This window comes from Lepidochelys kempii, chromosome 2 (genome assembly GCF_965140285.1).
Source record: "Lepidochelys kempii isolate rLepKem1 chromosome 2, rLepKem1.hap1, whole genome shotgun sequence".
NCBI classification, from domain to species: Eukaryota; Metazoa; Chordata; order Testudines; family Cheloniidae; genus Lepidochelys; species Lepidochelys kempii.
The window spans coordinates 193,202,026-193,229,975 of NC_136381.1; the positions used below are offsets into that span (position 1 = coordinate 193,202,026).

Genomic DNA, 27,950 nt, shown 5'->3' on the forward strand with positions numbered 1-27,950 from the left:
CTTTGCTGAGCCAATTGTACAGTAATGGAGGGGGGGGGGCATGGACAAATTCCATTACTGGTAAGTGGGAGGCACGACAGGAAAAGTTTGGGCACCACTGTTCTAGAGAGAGTGGGTCTGAATGTAAAATATAGGTCAATCATCCACTATTATTCAAAGACTTCATAAGAGATTTCAACTTTTGAAACTTTCAGATGGGTCCCGGTTGGAGCCTGCTAACAGAGATAGTGAGGAGAGAACAGGCTGAAAAGTCCAATCAAAAAACGTTTCAAATATTTTATCTTAAAAGTAATGGAGGCTATCAACTACACCAACACTGCACACTTGACATACAACAGTGATCTGTCACTGATATATCTTATTTGGAGAACTATTAAATCATTTGAAAATAATTAGCAATATTTTCCCCTTTACTTGTAGAACTAACGTAATGGCTCACCTCCCGGCATGCTTTTAAATCTTCAAACTCTCTAGTTGTCCAATGCCTGTCTTTAAAGAAGTTTGTGCTGTTTCTTTTGTAAAACAGATCCCAGTTCTTCTGTGCCTCTTTCTCCAGTTTCAGTTTTTTGAAGTCAGACACCAAGACTTGATCTCTTGCCAGTTTCTCAGCTTCTTCAGGGCTAAGGGTCCTTGCATCGTGCCCTTTCTTTTGGAAAGCATCATCTTCACAAATTGGGGCGACTGAATTCAAGTAATTATCAAATGTGTTTCCTTGGAACATCCTGGATTCATCCATATGAATACAGACAAAGCAGATTTAAAGTGTTTTTCCTCAGGTGTATATTTCCATCTCTGATTTCAGAAAAGACAATCAAGGCCCTAGAAACATAAGAAATAACGAGAAAAGGGTTATAGCTTGCACTTCTTAGGGACTTCTTGTAACTCGCTCTAAGCACCAGGCTTAGAAAGCACCAAACCTACTTCTCTGAAACCTCCACGAAAGTCCTCCAGCAAAACCAGGCACGATCAGACTTGACTTTCCGAAGATTTCTAAGATTAAAAACAAAAACAGTCAATAAGACACACTTCTGGTCCTCTTATACATCATACAGAAGCCACAAAAACTATCACCTTGTCCCCACACTATGGGCCTGATCCTGCAACCTGATCCACTTGAAAGGAACCTTGCACCCATTCATATCCCCAATGATTCCAGTGGGATTCCATGCTGGTGCAAGCACAGATTGGACTGGAGCCTTTGTGTTATTTTACAAAAAAATAAAAGTGAGCTACTGACCTCTGACATTCAAAAACATAAGACGAAGGATGAAGACAACATCCCCATTTTCAGGTAAAAATCAACAATGCCTCACCAAAGCAAAAATTTTATATTTTATTTATATAGTGCAGTCATGACATTACCCATTCACAAATACAAAGTTTAAAGATGTATACAGAATCAAGTTAAAACAAGGCCAAAATTATTTGGTCAGTTATACAGGATGTCAGACTATATGATCCCCTCTGGTCTTAAAAATCTATGACAAAGTTAGAGTAACAAGAGTCCCAAACCCTGCAAGAACAAAAACCTCACAACTCGGCCCAACGATTCAAAAAAGTCAGAGTAAACTAATAGGCTTTACAATGTGCTCTGTCAGACAATAAACAGAAGCAGATACAGTACATTTTTTAACAAGACAAACCAAAAACACCCCCAAATTGATCATTTTCATTGGCGATATCTACACGAGAAAAATATTAACCAACATGGCGTTATACACGATATTGAGTTTAGTCTGAACATGGACAATCACATGTAAAGACACGTTAGCTGGTCTTAAAGTTACTTTGTTTTTAAACCCAACTTGTCCCCATCTCTGCTAGGTACGAAGTTAAGTTTATCGCCCCATGAGTTAACATGTTTACAAACATGATGCCTCTTCTCGGTGTGGACGTGACCGGTGTTAAAGAGAGCTCATGGGCCACACAGCTCTTCAGCGCTCAGTGGGAACTTGATCCTGCACGCACAGGGCTGCCCTGGGTCAGAGACCCCCAGCCTGCCCCCCACGCCCCCCAGACAGCCCTTCCCTCTGTCCCACCCTCCCCTCCCACACACCCCTCTGTTCCCCGTGTCAGACACCCCTGTCCTGCTCTCCAACACCTCCTCCCCCCGAGACATCCCCAGTCTGCTCCCCGTATCAGACACCCCCCCACAGACACCCCCCCTCCCGCCCCCCTTGGGCCTACCCGCGCGGGGCGCGCCCTGCAGCCGGGCGGCTTTCCCGGTGACACGCTGCCCCGGAAGGGAGCGGGGCGGGGGATCCGCCGCTGCCGGGTGCTGCTGAGTGCGGGTCCGGCGCGGGCAGGGGCATGAACGGCTCGGCGAACCCGCTGCTGGACAAGGAGGAGCACGGGCTGCAGCTGGGGGAGAGCTTCGAGCGGCGCCCCAAGGCCTCCTTCCACACCATCCGCTGTGAGCCAGCCGCCCCGAGCCCCTGCCCCGCCCCTGCTCCCGGGCCTGCCCCCCGCCCTGCCCGGGATCCTGCCCCCACCCTGCACCTGCTCCCGGGGCTGCCCCCCGCCCTGCCCGGGATCCTGCCCCCACCCTGCACCTGCTCCCGGGGCTGCCCCCCGCCCTGCCCGGGATCCTGCCCCCACCCTGCACCTGCTCCCGGGGCTGCCCCCCGCCCTGCCCGGGATCCTGCCCCCACCCTGCACCTGCTCCCGGGGCTGCCCCCCGCCCTGCCCGGGATCCTGCCCCCACCCTGCACCTGCTCCCGGGGCTACCCCCCGCCCTGCCCCCGGGGATACTCCTGCCCCTGGGACCCCCTGCCCTGCCCGGGATCCCGTCCCTCCTGCACCTCTTGGGGACCCCCTGGCCTAGCCCTTTACTCCTCTACCGAAGGACACCCCAGCCCCCGCACTTCCTGCCTCCCCCCCCCCCCGTGCTGCACCCGCCTCAGAGGGAGAGAGGAGGAGTCCAACCCTGTCCCCTTTTCCGGGGACCCTCGTTACACTCCGTGCGCTGGGATCCCCCACTCTCTTCCCCCACATCTTCCTCCTCTCACCTGCCCTTCCTGCCGCTGAGCCCTAGCCCCTAACTGTCCAATGTCCCCTACCACCCCAACTGCTGCACACGCCCCTTACCAGCTCGCCATCCACTCTGCCCATTCCTCCCCAGCTCCTCCTTCCTAGGCTCTTACCTGGTTATGTGGAGAGCAGCAACTTCCAATTGCAAATTTAGATGGGGGAAGGAAATTAAAGTGAGGCTAGTTTGAAAGTAATTGTAAAAATTATGGGTGGGTGGGGGAAAGGGAAGTGAATCTCTTTCTGAGTGTCATATCAGATGACATAGTTTAAACTTTATACTGTGAAAGATGCAGGGCTCTGGCTTCACCTGAGAAAGTCTGAATAAGGGAGATCATACACAGTTTCTTAAGATTTATTGAAATGTCCATCAAAATCCTTCAGTACACTGTAAAGAGCATGACATGATCTCCCCCATTCCCTCCAGGTGGGAGTCTGGCTCCAGATGAGTGGTATTTGGCAGTTCTGGGAGATGAGTTTTCTGACAGCCCTTCAAGCTTCACTGCACGGGGTGGGAAAGCCACTTTTGCTATTTTTTCCTCTTATACTGTGGTTGCTAAAGGCCCCAGCCTTCCATGTGGGCAGGAAGGTCCACCTGAAAATAAATAGTATCTGCTACAGGTTTGAGGCAGAATGTTTTGCATGGTGTATCTTCGTCTGCCACTGACCCTAGGAAAGAGGCCTAGTATTGAAATCCTTTGTCAGTCACCCCAGCTCCTACCATTCCTGTATGTATATGTAAGAGAGAGTTATGCCAGACTTGTAAATGAGGAGGCTCTGGTAAAATGTCACGCTCAAAACAAACACAAAATTATTTATGATACATGCACACACAGCAATTAATGAGAAATGAGGGGGGGGCTAAGAGGCCTGCTCCCTTTTGGCTGCTAAACTAGATTAGGGAAACCTTCTGCAGCTGCCTGTTACTCAACCCAGCAAGTCCATGCTGATACATTTAGGGAAACAATAGCTAGTAATTGGTTTCAGAGTAGCAGCCGTGTTAGTCTGTATTCGCAAAAAGAAAAGGAGTACTTGTGGCACCTTAGAGACTAACAAATTTATTTGAGCATGAACTTTCGTGAGCTATCTTAGGGGTTTAAATTACCTCAGGCATATTCTGACCGACACAAGGGCTCCTGTGGATCTGCCCCTACAATTCCATTCCTATGTCATGCTCCCACCCTCTATCTGGAATGGCTTGGTGAGGGGGCCCCTCTCCCATACAGGTAGGGGCAATAGCATGTAGGCCTTTTCTCTGCTCCCTTCTCCCACTTGGAGAAGTAGAGGTAGAAGCCTAGGGGCTCTGACCAGAACTTATCGCAGCAAGGGTGTATCTGCATGGGTAGCTGAGCTGGGCCCACTGTATTCTTCTGCTTCTGTCAGACAGGGAGTTCTGAGGTTATGATGGCAGGTCCCCCCACAAGCCACTCAGTCTTACATTTAACAATCTGTTGAGATACTTGGAGCAGTTCACCACTTAAAGTCATAGAGTTTAAGGCCAGAAGGGATCACCAGGTCATCTAGTCTGACTCCTGTGTATCACAGGCAACCAACACCCACTGACTAAACCCAACAACTGAAATTAGACAAAAGTAGTAGTGCCACACAGGAGACTAGACTGTTATGTGCCACAGGCAGAGAAGAGGAGGGACCGAGATGCACCAGTGCCCAAGGCCCCCGCAAAAGGCAGGGAAATGAGAATGTGAGAATATACCCGGATAATCCTCGCAAGTGATCCGCACTCACATGCTGTGTTGGCTGCTTGTTTCAGACTGTCTTCAGACTCAAATGTCACTGCATTGGTTATACCTGGGTCATATGTTGAAGCTTTTCCTTGACCAGAATGGCTAGAAACTTACTTTTTAAAAAAATTGAAAGATTAAAATATGAGGTAATCACATGATTTAAGGAGCTGGTATCCACATAATTAGATGTGTTATGCCTATGCATTAGTCCAGCTCTTCTTTAAATAGCATTAGCCCATGTTTTACATTCCTTCTAATCAGGAATAAAGCAGGAGATGAGTTAGCTCAGAAGAGAAATCATGGAGACTCTAGAAACAATTTAGAAGTGAAATGTATTTACTACCACTTATTTTCCTCTTCAGATGATTTTAAGCCAGCATCTATAGACACATCTTGTGAGGGGGAGCTCCAGGTTGGTAAAGGAGATGAAGTAACAATTACACTGCCACATATTCCAGTAAGTTGACTTTGCGTTATGATGCAAATTTACCTTTTGCCTTTGTAGCAATTTCTCATCATGTGGTTTTAGTGTCAGCTAGTCAGGTACATTCTAATGAAAATGGACTTAAATCTATCCTCTTCACCTTTGATCACAAAGCTAAAACAAATGAGTCCACTGTTTGAGCAACTTTTGTACTGTCTTTCCACTAGCATTTCAGTATATCATTCTGGGAGAGGGCTGTAAAATGGACTCTCTATAAAGTGTTATTTCTGTAAACATCCAATCTACTTTGCTTACAATTAATCCTTCTTAGTACTCTTTGAAGTACAAGAAGATTTTAATCCTAACTGGGGCCCCACCTAATTTCCATCAGTTTTTAGTTCCTCATTTTATGTATAGATATCTGATTATACTTGACTCAGGTCAAGATCCAATTTTCAGAAGACTGAAAGTAGGCCTTTGATACAACTCTTTCTGTTGCTGAAAGCTATACCAACAACATCCTGCACCCCATGTTTGCAGAAGCTAGCACAGGATTCCTAGTCAGTTGCAATGCGGTTAAATCTAATCCCGCCACAATTTATATAGTAAAGATTTATTGTGGAAGGATGATGGACAAGAGACAGTAAAGAATATGGTCAAATGATTGTATATATTTCTGTTTTGATAATAAAGAGTTGAAACAAAACAAAAACTGCACCTGTGTTCTGGAACTGGATTTGTATATTAGCTGAAGCTAATGCTAAAAAACCAATCCAGCATAGGTGAATGAATAAGAACGTGGGTGAATAAGATTGTTTGTAGTGCATCCCCTTTCCAGATGCCTGTTCTGACAAGATTATTTTTAATGTACTATTTTATGAGAATGGACATCTTTCAGCTTGACCTGTCTCTACTATATTCTAGAGGGTTTTCTAGTTTACCAAACTGAACACAGTCAATATTGATTTGGAGCAACATCTGCATGGTGGCGGCTTTCAATCTGGTTAAATGGACAATTCTCTGAAAAGGGATGAGATATATGATCTCAAAGCTACCCCTTCTTGAAATGTTGATAAAACAATATAAGAGGTTTCAGAGTAGTAGCCGTGTTAGTCTGTATCTGCAAAAAGAACAGGAGTACTTGTGGCACCTTAGAGACTAACAAATTTATTTGAGCGTAAGCTTTCGTTTGCTACAGCCCACTTCATCAGATGCATAGAATGGAACATATAGTAAGAAGATATATATACATACAGAGAACATGAAGGTGGAAGTTGCCATACCAACTCTAAGAGGCTAATTAATTAAGATGAGCTCATGTTCCACCTTCATGTTCTCTGAATGTATATATATCTTCTTACTATATGTTCCATTCTATGCATCTGATGAAGTGGGATGTAGCCCACGAAAGCTTACGCTCAAATAAATGTGTTAGTCTCTAAGGTGCCACAAGTACTTCTGTTCAATATAAGAGGGTTCACTGATCTCCTGGATCCTGCTTTATTTCTCCTATTCCAACAAACAATTGCACTAGCTGCCTAACAATTGGATGGGGTTCAGGTTCCAATTTCTCATTTGAAATTTTGCTATCCCTGAGGGTACCACTGTTTGGAGGAGATTTTTTTGGGTCTCTTTCAGCATGTGGACAGTTTCAGGGATTACAGGTGCTTTGTGGATGCAGTGGTTTAATATTTGATAGTCAAATAGTTGTTGAGGAATTCTTTTTGTCTCTTGTTTTAGTTATGGGTTTCATCACAATCTGGTTAAACTTTAGCTCTTTCACTCAGTGGGTTTTTTTCTGGTCTTTGTAACAGAATAGTCTGTAAAGTAGCATTTTGGTTTCTGTTGCTTGGTATTTGGGCACTCAAAACTCTTACATACCTGCTTAATTTTAAGCATGTGAGAGGGACTGTTGATGCGCTTCATTGGATCTTTAGTTTCATCTCTTCTCTTTATTTCTCAGCAAAGATTATGCTTTTCTTTAAGTTATAGGCTTTCTGCAGAATAGGGGATGGTGGGATAGAAGCTTAGCACAATTTCCATTATATTTGTGCTTTATATGTTTGTCTAACTTCTCTTTATCTGTCAAGGATGATCAGAACTTAATTTTCATCTTATTTTATATTCTCTTTAATCCTTTTTTACTTTTCAATTTCTAAGTGTAGTAATATTGTAAATATCTGTAAAGGCTTGACTATATGATAGTATGATCTTATCCAGTTTGGAACTTGTCTTACTGTAACATCTCTGAAGAATCCAGATGTAAGCAGTCTGTACTGTTCCATAACCAATGTGTGTACTATATGTGTACCCTATTTTTGATGGTGCAGAGAATTTAAAATTTTAGTTTGAGTTAAGTGTGAAGACATTATATTTTCTTTAGAAGAGGGGTGGGGGTGGAAGCTTGTGCTTTGCACGCTGCACTCAATTCAGGATACTTCCCAAAAATGTATGTAAAGATTGATTCCTGTTCTCTGAAGCAGGAGTCTCTTCTTCAGTTGTAAGTACCATTCGCCTTTCTCTATAACTATACAGCTATTGTATGTATAAAATCTGACTAGGTTTCACAGTAGAGAGTATACTTTTATACACCTCTTACACTAAGTGAATCAATTTTTTGATTCACCCAATGTTAATTAGTATCATAGAGAAACCCCCAGATTGCTCCAGAATGTAGGTCTTCACGCAATAGGTCTGCCAAGCAAACAAGCTGTATTTTTTTTTTAAAGACAGTTGTTGCTAATGTATAGCGTGTGATATTTGCTTCATAACATAGAACAGAAGTGTTGCTTTTTATTTGATGGATTAAATATAAAGGCAGTTTAAATGATGTATTGGGTACACATACATTTAATCAGGTCACAGTTCCACTGAATGTGTAATTAGATTTATATTCAGTATCCAAACCCAGGATTTTCAGAGCTGGTAGAAGTATCAGGGAGGTTTCTGATATTTGTCAGGGCAAACTACTGTAATAACATTCAGTTGTTACCATGATGGAAAGTAGAACTGTAAATGATCATAACTGAAGGGTAGATGTGTTTATCACTGCAAAGCCACATAAAATGATTACAAGCATAATAATGAATGAGGAAGAGTCTGATGTAATGCATATAAATGTATTCATCCCTTCTTTAAATGAACAAACACTTTCAATCCAAAGTAAATGATAATTTCTTGATACTAAGTCAGAAGCATGCATTTATTCATTAGACTTATTGTGTATAAATGGCTTGTATAGTGTGGGCATAAGCAAATGAATGTGTGCTTTTTTTCTTTGACACCAGGGCTCAACTCCTCCGATGACTGTGTTCAAAGGAAATAAAAGATCATATCAGAAGGACTGTGTACTTATTATCAATCATGACACTGGGGAATATGTGCTGGAAAAACTTAGTAGTAGCATTCAAGTCAAGAAAACAAGGTAAAACTGGGATACATACAGTTAATAAGATGAATTCTTGCTAGAGATTCATGTTAATAGTGTCACCGTTAGCTATGGCTGTGAGTTTTGTGAATTAGCAGTAATGTTTAATTACTGAGTTTCCTGGACTTTATGAGGCCAATTATCATGCCTAAATATGGAAATCTCCACTGTGTGCATGTAGCAGAGAGTAAAGAATTAGTAGATTCTCCGTCATTTGAAGGGTGATAATTGTAACTCATGATTGAACAGTGTTGATGGTATAAGAATTTAGAAGCTGGTCAAAAGATTGGATGGCTTTCAATAATTTCTTTCTGAAGAAGATGGAAGTGATAACCTGTCAAGTGGACTGGTGAAGTTGCAAGTAGTGGACCTAGAAACTTCCTGCGGAAGTCTAATTACATGTAATAATTAGAGTGGGGGAACATGGCTGCATCAAGGAGATAATATATAAAACAGAGCAAAAGTCCAAACTCTTCATGGGCAAAGATTCTGAAAAAATGAATGCTGGAGACATAAATATTATTGTGGGTAATTGCCTAAAAACGGCTGAGATCAGAACTTCTGTCTGATCTGATAGCCATACCTCAGTACACAAATTACACTCTAGAAAGTGTTCAGATAAAATATTTTTCAGAGTAGTGCTAATATGTAAGTACCTGAAGGCTCGGAATCAAGTTCTTTTAGCAGTGGGGAATGCATATTAGCTGAGTTCTATAGAGCATGCCATTATTAAACATTTTTTAGAAACGACACATTTAAAATAACCTGCATTACTGCAGCCGTAAAAACTTTGACTGAGAGCTCACTAAAACTTTATAGTGATGCAGGCTGGGACCAGGCTGGCAGCTACATCAGAGATCTCCAAAGAACAAATCCAGGCTGTTGTACGTGAGGGTAGTGATTCAATAGTTGCCACACTTTCCTCTGAGTCAGTGCCCTACAAGTGCGTGAACATGATGTTCCAAGGCACTGTGCTATTAGAGGTCATGTCATTCAGATGAGATGTAAAACTGTTGTCATGATCACTTTGGTCTTTAAAGATCCCTTGGCACTCTTTGCAAGAGAAGTGGTTTTAATCTAAAATTCAAAGTGGAGTAATTACATTCTTCCCACATAGATTCCTTCTGTAGTTTCAAGAGCATAAATCAATATTGGTAACAATTCTCTGCTCTTACATAGTAACTTTCATCTGATGATGTACTGTATGTAATCAAAGAGGATACTTCCTGTTATAAAATGCTGGGTAGTCTTGCTGTGCATCTTCTAATAGTTAGCTGCATTTCAATGATGAATGAAGTGATCCCTCTGTATTTCACGTCTAAATGTTTGTGAAGAGCTTTGGGATCATTCAGGATGAAAGGTGCTATGTAAATGTATTTTACTGTAGTTGCTGATTGTATTAAGAAGGCGTTCTTTGCAAAATGAAAAACCTTTACTGCTATTTGAATAGAGAACAAGATATTGCTACGCCTCACATGGATCTGGAGCACAGTTAGTAGGGACCTTACTCTACAGTCACTTCATGGCATGCTTCCCATGGAAGTCACTGGTGAGGCTTATTTGCCAAAGCAGTGTAGGTTGTTAGCTGTATTGTATTTAAAATCCATAATTCACCGTATAGCTCTACAGGATGCAAAGTAAATTTGTATTCAGTCCAAACTTATTAAATATATATTAATACGGATCTTACTGGAACAAAGGAACACAGCTCTGTGGCACCACTGACTGTTTTTTTATTTTGTTTCAGGGCTGAGGGCAGCAGTAAGATCCAGGCACGGATAGAACAGCAGGCTGCCCGAGCCTCCCAGCCTTCCTCACAGTTCAAAGCCCCATCCAAGCCAGCAGCTGGGCCCAAAACCTCCCCTTTGAAAGACAACCCTTCACCTGAACCTCAGCTGGATGACATTAAGAGAGGTAAAGAAGGGGTTATTTTTTTTAATCTACTGTTTTATAATTATTCATTTACAAAGATACATAAGAACTTTAAAGCATTAAAAGCTGGTACATGACTGCTGGTTTATAGTCTGTGTATCTCATTTTAAGGATTCTTAATGAATTATCTGTTTTCTTCTGTCAATGTAGTCATCTAAACTGTCCCCATCTCTCTGCATGTGAGCATCCCTTCTTTGCTGATGATTTAATCTCAGACTCTTTCTCCATAAAAATAACATTAACTCAAAAGATACACATCATCACAGTTGAATGGAACAGGATTTGGCTGGCTGAGATCCATCAAGTAATTGGACAGGGATCAAATTTGCACAATATGGACCACACTGCCATGTAGTTGCTATATTTATTATGAAGGTATCTTGGGAGGGAAAGAAGGATTGAGTGCCTAAATTAAATAAATCTCCTACTAAAGCAGCAGCATCAGGCTCCTAATCTCAGTGTTTCTGTATCTGTGCCCAAAAGTTAGGCCTATTGGGGATTGATGCACAGAATCTCTGCCCAAATCGGATGTTGCACTCCATGGGTGTATTGTGGACAATGCAGTTGAAGCGATGAACGGTTTTTTTTTTTAATTTATATTTTACTGAAAAGCCAGGTACTTTCTAGGCATACGTTGTATATTAAGACCATATTGTCATAGGGGGCTGGATCTAAAGTGGCTTTAAGCCATCTTTGCACCCTCCTGATCCTAAGATGCTCCAGGGGCTGGGATGCCTCTGGTGTTACTAACACAGCTCTGTGATCCTCTCTAAGTTCCAGCAACCACCACAGGCTACTCTGTGGGCTGCTGTGCTGCCCAGAATTTTCATAGCATACTGTGGCCCCACACTTGACATGCCTGTCCCTCTGTGACATGTGTGAGGGTCTTTGGGAGGCATCTTTAGAGCTGACTTTGCAGTGCTAACAGCAGGGGAATCCTTTACCTACTAGTTATGGCAGAGGATTGTCGCTCTTTATGCCCCTGCAGCCCTTTTACACAGCATCAAGGGGGCGGAGTACAGGCGAGGATTTCATGCATTATGAATACTTATTTGCACCTTATCACATGTCACTGTGCAATGAGAATGAATGATCATATTCTGGTATGTGCAGGAAAAAATTGTTGACGTATTTATATAGCATGCTTAATCACAACAGATGCATTTTTAATAATGTTGACATAATGTAGGTATACAGTATCTGGAAAAAGTACAAGTTTTCCAATGTTGCTGGAAAACTATAAATTTAGTGCTTAAAATGTGCTCTAAAGTGTAGTTGTACTTTGAAAAATAACTCTAAAGATGACATAATTGCATTTTTGTTGTCTCTTGTGGACTTGTAAATCAAATTTGCTGAATTTCAATGTAAAACATTATTTTTTAGCACTCTACTCCTCTTTCATTACTGTCTTCTTCTCCCTTCTGTCATCTTCACACCATCTTCCAATCTGCCTCCTTCTGTCCCTAAGAGCCCCTTTATGCCACCCACCATGCTGTTGTCAGAATATTTAGCCAACGATATCTTGTAAGATATATGTAAAAACTCTTGACACAGTGGTCATTAATATTATTGCATGATGTATGTATGGTTAGTGTATAAAGAATTATGTCTGTGCTGGAAATATGTTCCTGAAATATGTTCAGACCAAGCAATCTGAGTAGATCAGATAAACAAATTTTTTGTAGACAAAGGAATTCATTTTGCCAGTCTGCCTGGGTCTCTGATGTAAATTGAGCAAGGTGAGGCCAGAGTACATTTACATCAATGGTAAACAAACTGATTAAGCCAATCAAAAAAACAAATTGATTGGAGGATGAGGAAGACAGCATGGCATCTACACACCAGTAGAGGACAGGAACTGTGTCTGGGTTTAATTTTCAAAGAATATATTTCAAAGGCTTACTGGACTAGAAAAAGAAGGGGAGAGAACCCCTTTTTTATCCATCTCTTAGGGAACAAAGGGGACAACAAGCTCTGACTCTGTAAACATTGGAGCTCCTGCCAGGAAGGACTGGAGATGCTGTGAGTGAGAAAGCTGTTTAGGCAAAGGCATAACTAGCTAGAATTAAATTTTAGGTACTAGAAAGTATGTTTTGTTTTGTTTGTAACCATTTTCTATTATCTCTGCTTAGTATCACTTAAGTGCCTGTTCTTTGTTCATAAACTTATTCCTAGTTTTACTGTAAACCATCTCAGTGCTGTTCTATTGAAGTACAGAATGAATCCTCAGCTAACCTAACAAGCTGGTGTGCGTACTGTCTCTTTCGAGATAGCAAACTTAACAATTTCTGAGAGTATCCAGTCAGAGGGACTGGACACTACAGAGACACGTCTCTGGAGAACTCAGGAACAGGGATTCACTGATTTGTTACCTGCAAGACAAGGTTAAGACTGGCAGAATCTCAATTAATTTGCTGGCGAAGCAGACAAACTGGTGTGTCAGGGAGCTCACACAGAGTCTCATCTTCAGCAAAGCTCTCTCTTGCTAAGGCAGAGGGTAACAGTGACTTATGGTTCTGTGCTGCCCTGAGAAGAGCACCACACTCCTATGTTGGAGGGCCCTCCCGGTCTCAGTGTGCCAGGTCATCCCAACTTCTCATTCATATCCTCCACATACGACTCGTGTCTTCCACAAGGCTTATAAACAAGGAAATGGGTGGAACCCCCTTCCTCTAGATCTCTCAGTGCATCTTTTCTGTCCATCAGATTCTCAGCTCTTTGAGGCATGGACTGTCAATGTCTGCACCATGTAAATTTTTAGTGCTCAGTGAGTAGTTATAATTATCAGCTCCCTTGATCCAAAGTATCACTCGAGGCATGTGGAAAATTTACTGAATCAAGCTAGGGCAAAAGATATTCACATCTGTGGGATTTCCATTTTCCATTGTACTTAGTTTCCCCAAGTTGCTTAAGTTTAGACATTGAGAGATCCTCTAAACCCAAAAGTTGTTATGGGATTCTAGAAACACGCAGTTCGGGAATAAATTGAGAACCCAGACATGGGAGTGCTCCTTGTCCGTTTTTCAGGATATGTCTACACTACAAAATTAGGTCAATTTTATAGAAGTCGATTTTTCAGAAGTGGTTTTATATAGTCAATTGTGTGTGTCCCCACTAAGCGCATTAAGTCAGCTGAGTGCATCCACAGTACCGTGGCTAGCGTTGACATTCGGAGCTGTGCACTGTGGGTAGCTATCCCACAGTTCCCACAGTCTCCGCTGCCCATTGGAATTCTGGGTTGAGCTCCCAGTGCCTGATGGGGCAAAAACATTGTCACGGGTGGTTTTGTGTACATGTCGTCAGTCACCCGTCCCTTTCTCCCTCCCTCCGTGAAAGCAATGGCAGACAATCATTTTGCGCCCTTTTTCCTGGATTGCCCGCACAGATGCCATAGCACTGCAAGCGTGGAGTCCGTTCAGATCACTGCTGCAGTTGTGAGCATTGTAAATACCTCGCACGTTATCCTGCGGTTTGTGCAGAAGCTGCAAAACCAGGCGAAGAGGAGACGGCAGCGCGATGACGAGAGTGACGAGGACATGGACACAGACTTCTCTCAAAGTACGGGCCCTGGAAATTTGGACATCATGGTGGCATTGGGGCAGGTTCATGCTGGGGAACGCTGATTCTGGGCCCGGGAAACAAGCACAGACTGGTAGGACTGCATAGTGTTGCAGGTATGGGATGATTCCCAGTGGCTGCGAAACTTTTGCATGCGTAAGGCCACTTTCATGGAACTTTGTCACTTGCTTTCCCCTGCCCTGAAGCGTAGGAATACCAAGATGAGAGGAGCCCTCACAGTTCAGAAGCGAGTGGCGATAGCCCTCCAGAAGCTTGCAACCCTAGACAGCTACCAGTCAGTCGGGAATCAATTTGGAGTGGGCAAATCTACTGTGGGGGCTGCTGTGATCCAAGTATCCAACGCAATCGCTGAGCTGCTGCTATCAAGGGTAGTGACTCTGGGAAATGTGCAAGTCATAGTGGATGGCTTTGCTGCAATGGGATTCCCTAACTGTGGTGGGCTGATAGACAGAACACATATCCCTATCTTGGGACCGGATCACCTTGGCAGCCAGTACGTAAACCGCAAGGGGTACTTTTCAATGGTGCTGCAAGCACTGGTGGATCACAAGGGATGTTTCACCAGCATCAAGGTGGGATGGCCAGGAAAGGTGCATGACGCTCGCATCTTCAGGAACTCTGGTCTGTTTGAACAGCTGCAGGAAGGGACTTACTTCCCAGACCAGAAAATTACCATTGGGGATTTTGAAATGCCTATAGTTATCCTTGGGGACCCAACCTACCCTTAATGCCATGGCTCATGAAGCTGTACACAGGCACCCTGGACAGTAGGAAGGAGCAGTTCAATTATAGGCTGGTGGTAGAATGTGCATTTGGATGTTTAAAGGCTCGCTGGCGCAGTTTACTGACTCGGTTAGACCTCAGCGAAACCAATATTCCAATTGTAATTGCTGCTTGCTGTGTGCTCAATAATATTTGTGAGAGTAAGGGGGAGACTTTTATGGCAGGGTGGGAGGTTGAGGCAAATCACCTGGCGGATGATTTCGCACAGCCAGACACCAGGGCGATTAAAAGAGCACAGCTGGGCGTGCTGCACATCAGAGAAGCTTTGAAAACCAGTTTCATGACTGGCCAGGCTACGGTGTGACAGTTCTGTTTGTTTCTCCTTGATGAAAACCCGTCCGCTTAGTTGACTCTACTTCTCTGTAAGCTAACCACTCTCCCCCCTTCGATCACAGCTTGCAGAGGCAATAAAGTCACTATTGTTTCAAAATCATGCATTCTTTATTAATTCGTTACACAAATAGGGGGATAACTTGCAAGGTAGCCTGGGAGGGGTGGAGGAGGAGGGAAGGACAAGGCCACGCTACAGTTCAAAACGTACTGAATGCCAGCCTTCTGTTGCTTGGGCAATCTTCTGGGGTGGGATGGAGTGGTTGGGTGCCAGGAGCCTCCAACCCCGCATTCGTGGGCGTCTGGGTGAGGAGGATATGGAACTTGGGGAGGACGGCAGGCGGGTTATACATGGGCCGTAGCAGCGGTCTGTGCTCTTGCTGCCTTTCCCCCATCAGATCCACCAGATTCCTGAGCATTTCACTTTGCTTCCCCATTAGCCTCAGCATTACATCCTGCCTCCTCTCATCCCTCTCCTGCCTCCTCTCATCCCGTTCATTTAATGCTGTACTCCACACTTTCTGCTGAGCTCTGTCATAGCAGGAGGACTGCATGAGCTCTGAGAACATGTCATCACGAGTGTGGTTTTTTTCGCCTTCTAATCTGCGTTAGCCTCTGGAATGGAGATGATAGGGGGAGCATAGAAACATTTGCAGCTGCGGAAGGAAAAAAAGGGAGAGTAGTATTTAAAAAGATACATTTTAGAGAACAAAGGGGAAACTCTTTCACAGTGAATCAAGTGATTCACAGTACATAGCACATGTGCTGTCGGTACAAGGTCGCAATTTGCCTCTTATATTGAGTGCCTGCCGGTTTGGTGTGAGACATCACACAGACACAGCTGGGCAACAGAATTCAGCTTGCAGGCAGCCATGGTAAGCCAAAGGGTTTCGGCTTCTTCAGCCTTCATAACATGTGGGAATGGTTTCAAACAGCAGCGCCCTCCTTTCCCATACCAAGCAAAGCTCATTAGGTTGGCCATTTAAAAGGAGGGGCTGTAGTTTTAGGGTGAATGTGCAGCACAACCCCCCACCATCGCTGCCCAATTCCCTGGGATGATTGCTTCATCCCTCCCCCCACCATGTGGCTAGTATCAGGGAAGATCCCAGTCAGCCAGACGCAAACAGCTCAGCATGAATGGGCCTCCCCCAGCCGCGTGGCTAACAGCGGGGATGATTTCTTTTCAGCCAAAGGCAAACAGCCCAGCAGGAACGGGCACCTCTGAATGTCCCCTTAAACAAATTTCCCGTATTTCAGCCAGGTAACCATGAATGATATCTCTCTCCTGAGGCTAACACAGAGAGATAAAGACCAAATGTTGCTTGAATGCCACCAAAGCCCAGGCCCATTCGCTGCCATGCTCTGTGTTGCAATGATTCCAGACTACTTGCTATTGGCTTGGCGTGGTAAAAGTGTCCTACCATGGAGGACGGAATAAGGCAGCCCTCCCCAGAAACCTTCTGCAAAGGCTTTTAGAGTACCTCCAGGAGAGCTTCATGGAGATGTCCCTGGAGGATTTCCACTCCATCCCCAGACACATTAACAGACTTTTCCAGTAGCTGTACTGGCCGCGAATGCATCCAAAGTCTTCAGAGCAAATTAATCATTAAACACGCTTGCTTTTAAACTCTGTATTATATTTACAAAGGTACACTCACCAGAGATGCCTTCTCCAGCTTCATGGTTCGGGAGCTCGCTTTGGGAGGGTATTGGCTCCAGGGTGATGAACAGTTCCTGGCTGCCGGAGAAAAGGGATTCTCTGCTTGCCACTGTGCGCTATCCTCCTCCTCGTCCTCATCTTCCTCATCCACAAAATCCAAATCCCTGTTGCGTGAGACTCCCCCTTTGCAGGTGTCCACGGACAATGGTGGGGTAGTGGTAGGGTCCCCCCCTAGAATTGCATGCAGCTCATCATAGAAGTGGCATGTATGGGGCTCTGACCCGGAGCGACCGTTTGCCTCTTTTGTTTTTTGGAAGGCTTGCCTGAGCGCCTTAATTTTCATGCGGCACTGCTGTGTGTCCCTGTTGTAGCCTCCGTCCATCATGCCCTTGGAGATTTTGGCAAATACATTGGCATTTCGTCTTTTGGAACGGAGTTCTGCCTGCATGGATTCTTCTCCCTATACGGCGATCAGATCCAGTATCTCCCATTCGGTCCATGCTGGAGCTCTTTTGCGATTCTGGGACTGCATGGTCACCTGTGCTGATCGGCTCGCCATGCTGGCAAAAAAGGATGTGAAATTCAAAAGTTCCCGGGGCTTTTCCTGTCTACCTGACTAGTGCATCTGAGTTGAAAGTGCTGTCCAGAGTAGTCACAATGGAGCACTCTGGGATAGCTCCCGGAGGCCAATACTGTCAAATTGCGTCCACACTACCCCAAATTCGACCCAGGGAGGTCGATTTTACGCTAATCTGCTCGCCAGGGAGGAGTACAGAAATCGATTTTAAGAGCCCTTTAAGTTGACAAAAATGGCTTCGTCGTGTGGACGGGAGCAGGGTTAAATTGACCTAACACTGCTAAATTCAACCTAAACTTGTAGTGTAGACCAGGGCTCAGACTCGAGAATGAAATAACATTCTAAAAGCTGCAAGACTAAGTGGGAAGGAGAATAAGAGAGAAAAAAACATCATTTTTGAAAGATACAGTATTCCCTGCCATTGACCCAGTCATGTAAATCCAACAGAAAGAGATTTTTTTTAAATCTAAAAGATTGAATAGAAATGGCTGACTTGCAAACAGATGAACTGTAGGTAACATACCCAGTATGTTTTGCTTCAGCAGCCAAATTGCAAAAACAACCTTACTTCCTCAAGAAATACAATTTGATTTAGACAGTCTATTGGTCCATTGTATTGGTATAATATTGTTTTCCTTAATTCCAGTTGAATGTAGCTGACTTAGAAATTGAAAGGTAGCAAATTTAAAATTGATAAAAGGAAACTTTAAGCCAGTGCATAATTACCCAATGGATTTCATTGCCAAAATACAGTGGAGGCTGAGAGCTTTGCAGGGTTCTTTAGTCTTATTTCCTGACCCTGGAGGGCTGTTGTATCATCGAGCATCTGGAACCCTCTCCTTTCCAATCAGATACAGTATTTAGCCTTAATCCTGAAACATTCGAGATCATGAACTTTAACGTCATGGCATTTTTATGTATAGAAAAGTTCTGTTCCAGGTCATTTTGGAAATACTTTACACAAAAAGGATGGTCTTGTGATTCAAACACTAGAGTAGGATTCAGGAAATTTGGGTTCAAACTCTGTTTCTGCTACAGTATTCCTATGTAACCTTGGGCAAGTCACTTAAATTTTTCTGTCCCTTAGGTCCCCGTCTGTAAAATGGTGATAGTACGTGCTTTTTCCTACTCTTCCTATTAGACTGTAAGTTCTTTAAGACAGGAACTCATTTCTTAGGTTGTGTATGTACAAAGTCCAGCACAATGAGGCTTGAACTCTGAAGATTTTGGGTGCTTTCATAATATAAATAATGCTAGCTTTATTATTTCTCTCTCTCTGATCCCTATACCTTTGGACTTATGGTAACTAGATGCTTAATGTTATTGGTGGAGGGATACAAGTTGTAGTCCCCATGAAATGTTCAAAAAATCCTTCAAAATAGGTTTTTAGTAACATGGAATATTCAAAATACACAACAATGGTGTGATTTGGGATGACTTATCTAAATCACTGGTAAGTAATGTGACTATTCCAAACTCTTGCTGATATAACTTTCAGATTACCATTGGCACCACGAAGAAGTCTGCATGGCAAATCTAAAGAACTTCATAACTTTATTGTTGTAGTCCCCTTCTCTCCTAATTGTAACTATCACTTGTTGCATCTGATACCATTTTCAAATGAACCTAAATCCCACAGATTTTTCAATGGAACTTAGGCTCCTAAGTCATTGGGTGCTTTTGAAATTTTTACCCATTGTGTCAAGTGTTACACCCTCCCCCCAAAACATTTGCATTCTATGCCTGTTTTGTCTGTAAGTGCCTGGCACAATGAGCACTCAGTAAATGAATAATACAGTAAGGAATGGTTTTAAAAATAGAAAACATATAAGAGGTAGTGAAATAAATGAAGTTTAGAGAACCAGTGATTATAACCTCTTCTCTAGATTCAGCTGCAGCACTTAGGCACAGTTGTGTGTATCTTTTGTTTTCCCTTCCCCTCTCTCTCCTTTTGATTTGAATTATTTAGACTTGTTCATTGTGCTTGGTAAATTATACTTGACAAAACTGTTGCATTTTAACATTCCCTTCCTGAAATTCACAGAGGCCTGTAAATGTTTTGACCCAACAAATGTCATCTTATTCCAGAGCTAAGAGCAGAGGTTGAAATTATTGAACAGATGAGTAGCAGCAGTGGTAGCAGCTCATCGGACTCTGAGAGCTCTTCTGGGAGTGATGATGAAAGCTCTAGCAGTGATGGGGAAGAGGCTGCACGCATTTCCCCCTCTCAGCCACCACACCAGCAGTACAACAACAGAAATGCTGTTGCTAATGGTACCAGCAGGCCACAAGGAAGCAATCAGCTAATGAACACTCTCAGTAAGTAAAGTTTTGTGTGTTGTTGCTGTGGGAACCTGTGTGATGCCACCAAAAGGCATAGATTTTCTAAGCAGATTTAGATACCACTGCAGAATATAGTTTACCAAATAGTTATCCCAAGCAGTAGCACGCATGCAGGTTGAAATATGTGAAAGGGAGACCTTATAACAAAAACCTCTCATTTATTTGAAGATATAGAGGCTACTTGGGCATCAAAGGCTTGAGCCAAAACCCAAAAGACTCCTATCAGCTTCAGTGGGTTTTGAAGCTGGTCCTCAGTGTGACTGGGCAACAAAGCCCCATCAGGGAGGAGTAGGATACACTTGGGGGAAGGGAAGAATTGTTTTTTAAATTAACAAAAAAAAAATCTGAGCTTTTGAAAATGTGGGATTGGGTGTATATATAGTAAACCCCTTAGGGAAGTTGCTGTGTTTGTGAGAGAGTTACTTAGAAGTTGATATAGACGTATGAAGGACGTGGAGCTAACGTGTAATAACAGATGAATACTGCATGTGACCTGGTTATTGAAATAATTACTGCATGGCTAGTTTGGGTTATTGGGATGCTGACTATCCTTACTAGGTTGGTTTAGTTTAAGAACAGGGCTGTTAAACAAGCAGGAAGGTGTCACAGGACCTAGTGAGCACCCTCTTGTGACCACTCACTGGGACTGCAACCTTCTGTGTCCCTGAATGGTTTAAGCTTCTAGAGCCTCAGCAGGCTACAGCACTGTTTCCTCCCTGGGCCTTTCTCACACATTTCCTGGGCAGTGACTCTGTCTTCTGCCCCTTCTCCAAAATGGAGCTCCTATGCCCATCTGTTCTAGGCCCCCAGGCCCAGCACTGACCCCCGAGATAACCCGGTTGTTCCAACATACCCCTCTCCCAGAACTCCAAGAGGTGTGAAGCTTCTGGTTACAGTTTAACTTTCTCAGGGGCATGCGGCAGTTGCGAAGCCTGTAACACCCACACCTTACACAGAGCGTTGTGCTCTTTTACTTAATCATACACCACACAGGAGAATACAGATCATACAAAACAACAAACATCTTACACCAGTGTCCCTCGCTAGCTCACTGTTCCCTTGTGAGTCCTTGGGGACCATCGGTGTGGAGGGAGGCAGGCAGGCAGGATGTCCCCTGCCACATGCAGGCTGTTACCTGCTGGCTGGTCTCTATATCCTGACACCAAGTCTAAGGGTAGGAGAATCATGGGATTCTACCCTGAGAGAGGTGAAGGTACGAGGCCAGGATCTAAGGAGGGTGCATTCAGAGAGGTCAGAGAAAGAGTCAGAGGTGCAGCTAAATTACGCATCACACCCTCTCAAATGTTTTCCCCTCCTGTGTTACTGTACCAGCCATGCTCATAGCTAACCCACCCATCTTTCACTGCCAGTTTAAACGCATAAAGAATGTGAGGATGTGGAGGAACTGTAGAGAGACCCGCTCCTGTCTACCATAGGAGATGGGCAAGGGTGAGGAGATTATGGCGAGTCAAATTGCTATATCCGCTCTGTCGTTCCTCCATATGCTCCATGACAAATTGGACCTAAAATGTGTGATGTGTGCTAAGTGTCCATGGTTTCTGCAGCAAATTCAGGTAAATTCAAACATGGAGGGTTTCGGTGAATTAAATATGAAAATGAACCATGCCATCAGTATAGGTTGTATTATTTAATTTTATATTGAATTCAGTTTTTTATGCTATGCCTATATTTCTATTGAGCTACAGGTTATTGTACTGAAAAAAAAACCTATCAAGATCCAGCTGGGGCACCCAGAAAGGTGTGAGGTGGGGTTGATGGGTTTTGGTAACTAAAAGGTAGTTGAAACTAGTTACTGGGAAGGTGCTTCATTTTCTCCTTCTGTCCCTATTTGGACAGGAGCAGTGGGGACGTTAAATTTTGGGGTGATGAAGAGGCCAGAGGGTTGTTTGACTTCCTAGCTCCTCCCAGCCTATTCTATAAAGAATAGTGGACAGTTACATTTGTTTAAGGGATTCATCCTTGTGGTGGGGAAATCTTAATAGATTTCCAGTAAGGTGGGCCTTGGTTTTCACATAGCATTCTTAATTCTGCCTGAGGTGTTTGTGAGTACAGTAACTCCTCATTTAAAATCGTCCCGGTTAACGTTGTTACGTTGCTGATCAATTAGGGAACATGCTTGTTTAAAGTTGTGCAATGCTCCCTTATAACGTTGTTTGGCAGCCGCCTGCTTTGTCCACTGCTTGCAGGAAGAGCAGCCCATTGCAGCTAGCTGGTGGGGGCTTGGAACCAGGGTGGACCGGCAGCCCCCCTATCAGCTCCCCTCTCCCTTAAGTTCCCTGTGCAGCAGCCGCCCATCAGGCTATCCGCCGGCAGTTCAGCTGTCCCTCCCCCCACTGCCATGTTCTGCTCCTGCTCTCTGCCTTGGAGCTGCTCCCGGGAGCCTCCTGCTTGCTGTGTAGGGGAAGGGGGAAGAGAGGGGCTAATATCGGGGTGTCTCCCTCCCCCGTACTCCTGCTTCCTACGTGTCCCTTCTCCATATAGAGCAGGGTGGGGACAGGACAACAGGGCTCAGGACGGAGAGAGCTTGCTGGCCTCAGCTGCCATCTCAACTTCCTGATCTTTTTAAAGGCAATGTACTTAGAATGGTGTCAGCGTACTTAAAGGGGCAATGTGCATCTCTCTCTGTCTCTGCCATGCTGTCTCCCCTCCCTCCATTTGTGCTGCCTTGTAGAGTGAGGCTACATTAACAACGTGTTAACCCTTGAGGGCTCAGCCGAGTGCTAGTTCATCATTTAGCAGTAAGGCATTTCCTGGGAAATATCCCACCCTCTGACTTCACCACCTCAATCAAGCTTCACAGTCATCATTGCTGTGTACAGTATTAAATTGTTTGTTTAAAACTTATGCTGTGTGTGTGTATGTATATATATGTATGTGTATATATATAAAATATAGTTTTTTGTCTAGTGAAAAAAATTTCCCTGGAACCTAACACCCCCCCCCCCATTTGCATTAATTCTTATGGGGAAATTGGATTAGCTAAACATCGTTTCGCTTAAAGTCGCATTTTTCAGGAACATAACTACAATGTTAAGCGAGGAGTTACTGTACATCTCTTGGTGCTCTGCAAATAGGGAATTGGGTGCCTTTGTGAGGTTTACATGTTCACATATATGGGCTCTCAAATATTGTCAGTGCGGTGTAGAATGTCCATTGAAAATCTGGTTTATCTAGTCCTCCTTGATTAGTCCAGTATGTAAAGAGAAATGTGAGTTTTGCTAATTAGTATTTAGACCTTCACTCAAGCCAGATCCAAAGCCCACTAAAGTCAGTAGAGTCTATTCACTGACTTAGTGGGCTTTGGATAGGCCTTTGTTTAGGAGGTCAGATTTGCCATGCTTGGAATGTGCTTGAATTTCAAAGACTTGATCCAACATGTGTCCCTGGATAAACTATTGATATTTCTGTAACATGAAGACCACCTCTACAGGGGAAGGCCTGCCATCGCATGGAAACCCCCCAAAAACGTTAAAAAGGAAAAGAAACAGCCACTGTCTTTTTTTTTTTTTTTTAAGTAGCTCCCTTGCAATTGACCTGCATTTGAGGGCAGGAATGTGGAAGAAGATGGGGCACGTGTTATAGGCCAGCTTAAAAGAAAGTATGTACATTGCCCAAGAATGAAGAGGACCGTTCTCATTGTCATGTTCACCAGAATGCTGCAAGAGAGGCAGCAGACATTGCTATATAGCAGTGGTCCCCAAACTTTTTCCATCATGCCCCCCTTGCCTGTAATGGAACCTGTCTGCGCTCCCCGGGAACCAGGGCTGGGAGGGGGGCTGGAGCTGTAGTTGGGAGCCACAGCCAGGGGGCCAGGAGCCGCGGCCTGGAGCTGTGGTCAAGGCCGGGGGTTGCAGTCAGGATTGGAGCTGCAGCAACGGCCTGGTGGCAGGGGCAGAGCTGGGAGGCGCTCCTTCCCTACCCTCCATGGGGGCTGGTCCAGTAACTGCTGTGCCTCCCTTCCCCCCTCCCCCCGAACATTCCTCTGCACCCCCTTAGGAGGGTGCACCCCACAGTTCGGGGACCTTTGCTATATACTATGAGGACAGGGTAGGGCTCTGAGCCTCCCTGCTTCTGACCTGTCTTTGAGCCTCAGAGCCCCTTGGTTTCCCCTTCCTCACTGACTTCTGAAGCAGAGCTATCAGATAAGTTGAGCCCAATACTCCTGAGCTGCTGGCACTTGAATATTCTTTCCTGATTTATCCACAGGCTAGAAGGAACCACTGTGATCATGTAGCCTGACCTCCTGTATGACACAGAACTTCCCCATGGAACAGCCTCATCTTCACTACTATCTTTAAAAAATGGTTATTTTAATAGCATAGGTGGAGCCAGGGACTTCCCTAGTGTCCTGCCCAAAAGTCATATATGGCAGTTTGGCTGGGCGGAGGGTGTGGAATTAATTCCACAGCTGCTGAGAAGGGGAATGCTTTTGTGAACAAGGAGTAGTAGCCTTTGTGGTTGTGGAGCCAAGGAGACTCAACTTTGCCTGGCTTGGGCCTTAAATAAACTCCTGCAGATTTTAATGTTCTTGAATATGGAGAATGATTATATTTGACAAACTGCTGAGATGCTGTTCATGTTCATTTCTGGGTAATTCTTATTTAAATCTCCAGTTTAAATACAATAATTCTTAAATTTGAATATCATCAAAGTATGAATTAACGTCTGGCCTGGTGTTCTTGTTTTTTTTTTTTTCCCCCAATAGGAAATGACTTGCAGTTGAGTGAGTCTGGAAGTGACAGTGATGACTAGGGCTGAGGTTTCTCTTTTTCTGCTGCATATATATGAAGAACTAATTTACTTTTCAGTGAGCCCAGTGCTGATGAGGAAATTGGCACAGGAATAGCTCCATGCGTGGAATTTTAATAGAAGCAATGTGTAACCCTATGGAATATCAATTGTTATCCTAAACAGAAGCTGAGGAGGATTTTACTTTGTGTATTAAGCATATATTTTATATATATTCTTAGTCTTTTAAAGTTTTAAATAGATATGTACAGTGGATAAGCCAGTCTGTGTTCCTGACTGTTGTTGATCTGTAAAGCATAATGCATATTCTCTAGATGTTTCTTGTTCATCGGAGATGTTCAGTGCCGTAATACATTAAGGAAAAATGTGTGTTTTAGGACAGACGTGAGCCAACAGTTCATTAAAAAGCCCGTGTGGGAGCTAGAGTGTAAACTAAATTTCATCACTAAATTGTCTTCTTCAGTTTGGGACTTTTCTAATGCCTTTTTATTGCTATTTATGGCTAACCGTGATGTGGGAGTGTTTTAAACAGTTGTAAAAGAAGTTATAAAATTGCCTCTTCAATCACTACCCTGTTGCACAAATGCCTCACAGAATAATTTTAAATAAAACTTCAGTTGCTGCCTCCATTATTAAAGGAAACAATACTAGAAATTGTTCAAATTACCTTCAGAAACAAACCACAGTCATGCATGTATACACACTACATATGTGTAATAATGGGCACTGGAGACAGGTATTCTCTCAGAGTAATGTTCTTAGATGTTTTAAGTAACAAAAGTACCTACCTATGTAAATAAGAACCAGGACAACTTTCTCTAATACATCACACAGTCTCATTTAGTTCTGGTATTCAGTCTCTAACGAAAATGGTTTAAATATAGAATATCCACTCCAAAATACTCCATTTGGAACTGGAGAAAAGATATTTGCAACTGCAGGGCTACAACCCATTGCTACAAGATGATTACATCAAATACATCAATAACAGTTATCAAATGCAGCTGGGAAGCAGCCCACCTCCAAGGTTCCCTACATGGAGTTTTCCCCGGGTTGTTTCCTTGGCGTGGATCTCATGAGGGACAACTGGCCTTGTCATTCCTCAGAGCAAGAAACATTTACCCCTCTACGTTTTTTGTTTGTTTCATTTTGTGCGTACATGCGACTTAAGTGGTGCATGAGGTTCGTGCTGCCCACTCTGCACAGGGTTCAATTTCAGCTGTTACCCACATGGTGTAAGGCAAGTGGCAGTATACTTCTAATGTAAACCAGGAAATACAAAGCTAAATGTTTACTTTCCTGGCTTTTGTCTATCACTGATAGTCTACCATCATTTGTGTGTTTGTTTCACTGTTTGTTAGTGGGTTTTTTTTTTCTTTTTTAAAAAAATGCATTGGAGGGCGCTAGGGGGATTTTGAAGGAAGGTGATAAAACGCAGATTATTTTCCTGCATTCGATATATATTTAAAGAGGCATCTTTCTTGTACATACGTTTTTAAAAATATTTGGTTCTAAAAGAATATGTATACATATTTTAACACATAATTAAGAAATACAGTTGGTTTATAACCAAAATGATTTGATTTTTCTCTGTGAGCAAAGGGAATACAGGTGCTCTCTTCTAGCAAGCTGTAAAAGCTTTGGTCTTAACAATAGGCGTAGTAGCTATTCAACTGAATGTGTGTTTGCAACCTAATTAGTAGTAATGTTGCTTCCAAAATATCATCCTGAATTTCCCTTGACTTATGTGTTAGATAAGCAGTGAAGTATCTAATTACTTCAACAATGCATTATAAGTTATTCAGTGGCTGCATTGTGCCCTCTAAAATTATTAAGAAGTGTTTTGATTATTCAGCGAGTATATGCAATTTAAAAGGGGATAAGACAACGTAAAAAGAAATATACCAGACATTGCCTATGATCATGTCTGGGATTCTGGGTACACTAACAGTACTGAGTCAGCACTCATCAAGCCGGAGGACCTAAAACATACATACCTAAAAGGTCAGCATGGGCCACACTTGTATCCCACTCCCCCAAAAGGTTTTAAGGCTTCTTGTGTACCCATGCTGTATTCCTTGATGTTGCAGCAAAACAAATTGGAACATCCCATGTTCTCAGAAACCAGACTTAACCAATTGGTTTAAGAGGAAAGGCTGATAGGAAAACATTCTCACTTGTGTCTTTTTCTCTAGGGTCAGAGAAATGGATACTCGGGAATAATACAAAATTGAATTACATATAACTATTTGGAGAGTACTGTGCCTCAAGTTTATTTTGCATAGTTTGATTTATTATAGGCTAAACGTGTGCGTGTTTACAGTTATGTAAGAAAATAATTTGCAGTGTAAAGGTATATCATTTTTTCTCTTTCAAATTCAGTTTATTTAAATAAAAAATGAAGTTTAGCAATCCAAATGTGTGTGTGTGTATTCTTTTAAACTGGGAAACTAATGGAAGTGTCACTTGGAGTTATTTGGAGTGAAGGATATTTTTATTTACAGCAGCTCTTCATACTTCATTATGTAGCCTGTTCACTGTGTTACGTATCCCCTTCTAGTAGCCTGTCCACAGAGGAAATTAGTCTACTACATCTACCAGATAATGGAGCCATTCCTTTAGCTTAAGTGGCTATTAGCAATGGAAATCCCAGGTTCAATTCTCAATGAGAAATCGTGACTTGTTAAAATTGCACTTGGGTAGTGCAGTGACGGATGGATTATCAAGGGGAATATTTGAGGCTGAACATCGGCAAAATCTTTTTGAATGAAATGCTGGATTATGGAGTAGTGCCTTAAGGGAGTCATTGGAAACCCAATTGCTTGGGCAGTTTCAGTTTAGCTTGGACAAAGCACTGGAGTGTATACTGTAGGGAACAATCCTCCTGTTGGCATAGGTAATGTCTACAATGAAGTGCTACAGCGCAGCTGAACTGCTGTAGCGTGTTAAGCGTAGATGAGCCCTAGGATTTAAAGGTGTGATGTTAGATTTGAACTACAGGCAAAATTTCCCCTAGTTAACTTGACCAGTTTATCACATTCTAAAGTACAACTCCTTTGTCTTGGCTAGAGTTTCAGAAGGTGTTAAATTGACTGAGCTAGCTACTCTCATAGCTTGAGCTAACGTCACACCTTTAAATCCTGGGCTAGACAAGGCATTCATCGTTGCTGGCACTATCTTGTGGCTCTAGGGATTTGAATGAGAGGGTGTCTGCAGACCTGGAGTAGAGGGGTGAGATGTAGGTTTTAGTTTGGTCCTGTCACCAACTTGCTGAGTGGCTAAAGGCAGAGGGTGAAAGTGCTTGCAATAGTTTTTCCTCAATGCTACCTGACAGCAGTTTGAAAATTTGATCC

General features: G+C 43.3%; 2 protein-coding genes across 6 annotated transcripts in view; one reads left to right on the top strand and one right to left on the bottom strand.

The window, feature by feature from the left end:
• METTL6 (methyltransferase 6, tRNA N3-cytidine) overlaps positions 1-3,106 on the bottom strand; it is a 43,767-nt gene extending 40,661 nt beyond the window's left edge. For 2 of the 4 annotated variants that reach the window (XM_073333306.2, XM_073333303.2), the window contains exons 1-3: positions 2,188-2,451; positions 922-990; positions 440-819 (exon numbers count right to left, since the gene is read on the bottom strand). In XM_073333306.2, the coding sequence (XP_073189407.2) occupies positions 440-736 (297 nt within the window). In that variant the 5' untranslated portion in view covers positions 737-819; positions 922-990; positions 2,188-2,451. Of the gene's footprint in view, positions 1-439; positions 820-921; positions 991-1,870; positions 1,964-2,187; positions 2,452-3,087 lie in introns of those variants that run through there. The other 2 variants (XM_073333305.2, XM_073333304.2) reach the window with 2 other exon arrangements.
• Positions 2,205-27,015, top strand: EAF1 (ELL associated factor 1). 2 transcript variants are annotated; one of them, XM_073333310.2, is made up of 6 exons: positions 2,205-2,413; positions 5,135-5,229; positions 8,484-8,620; positions 10,371-10,537; positions 19,573-19,803; positions 24,055-24,534. In XM_073333310.2, the coding sequence occupies exons 1-6, from the start codon at positions 2,311-2,313 to the stop codon at positions 24,057-24,059; spliced, it is 738 nt and encodes a 245-aa protein (XP_073189411.1). In that variant the 5' UTR covers positions 2,205-2,310; the 3' UTR covers positions 24,060-24,534. The 2 variants fall into 2 exon arrangements, with proteins under 2 accessions (XP_073189411.1, XP_073189409.1); XM_073333308.2 differs by lacking the exon at positions 24,055-24,534 and adding an exon at positions 24,554-27,015 and having other exon boundaries at positions 2,206-2,413.
• Positions 27,016-27,950: the final 935 nt, after the last annotated feature.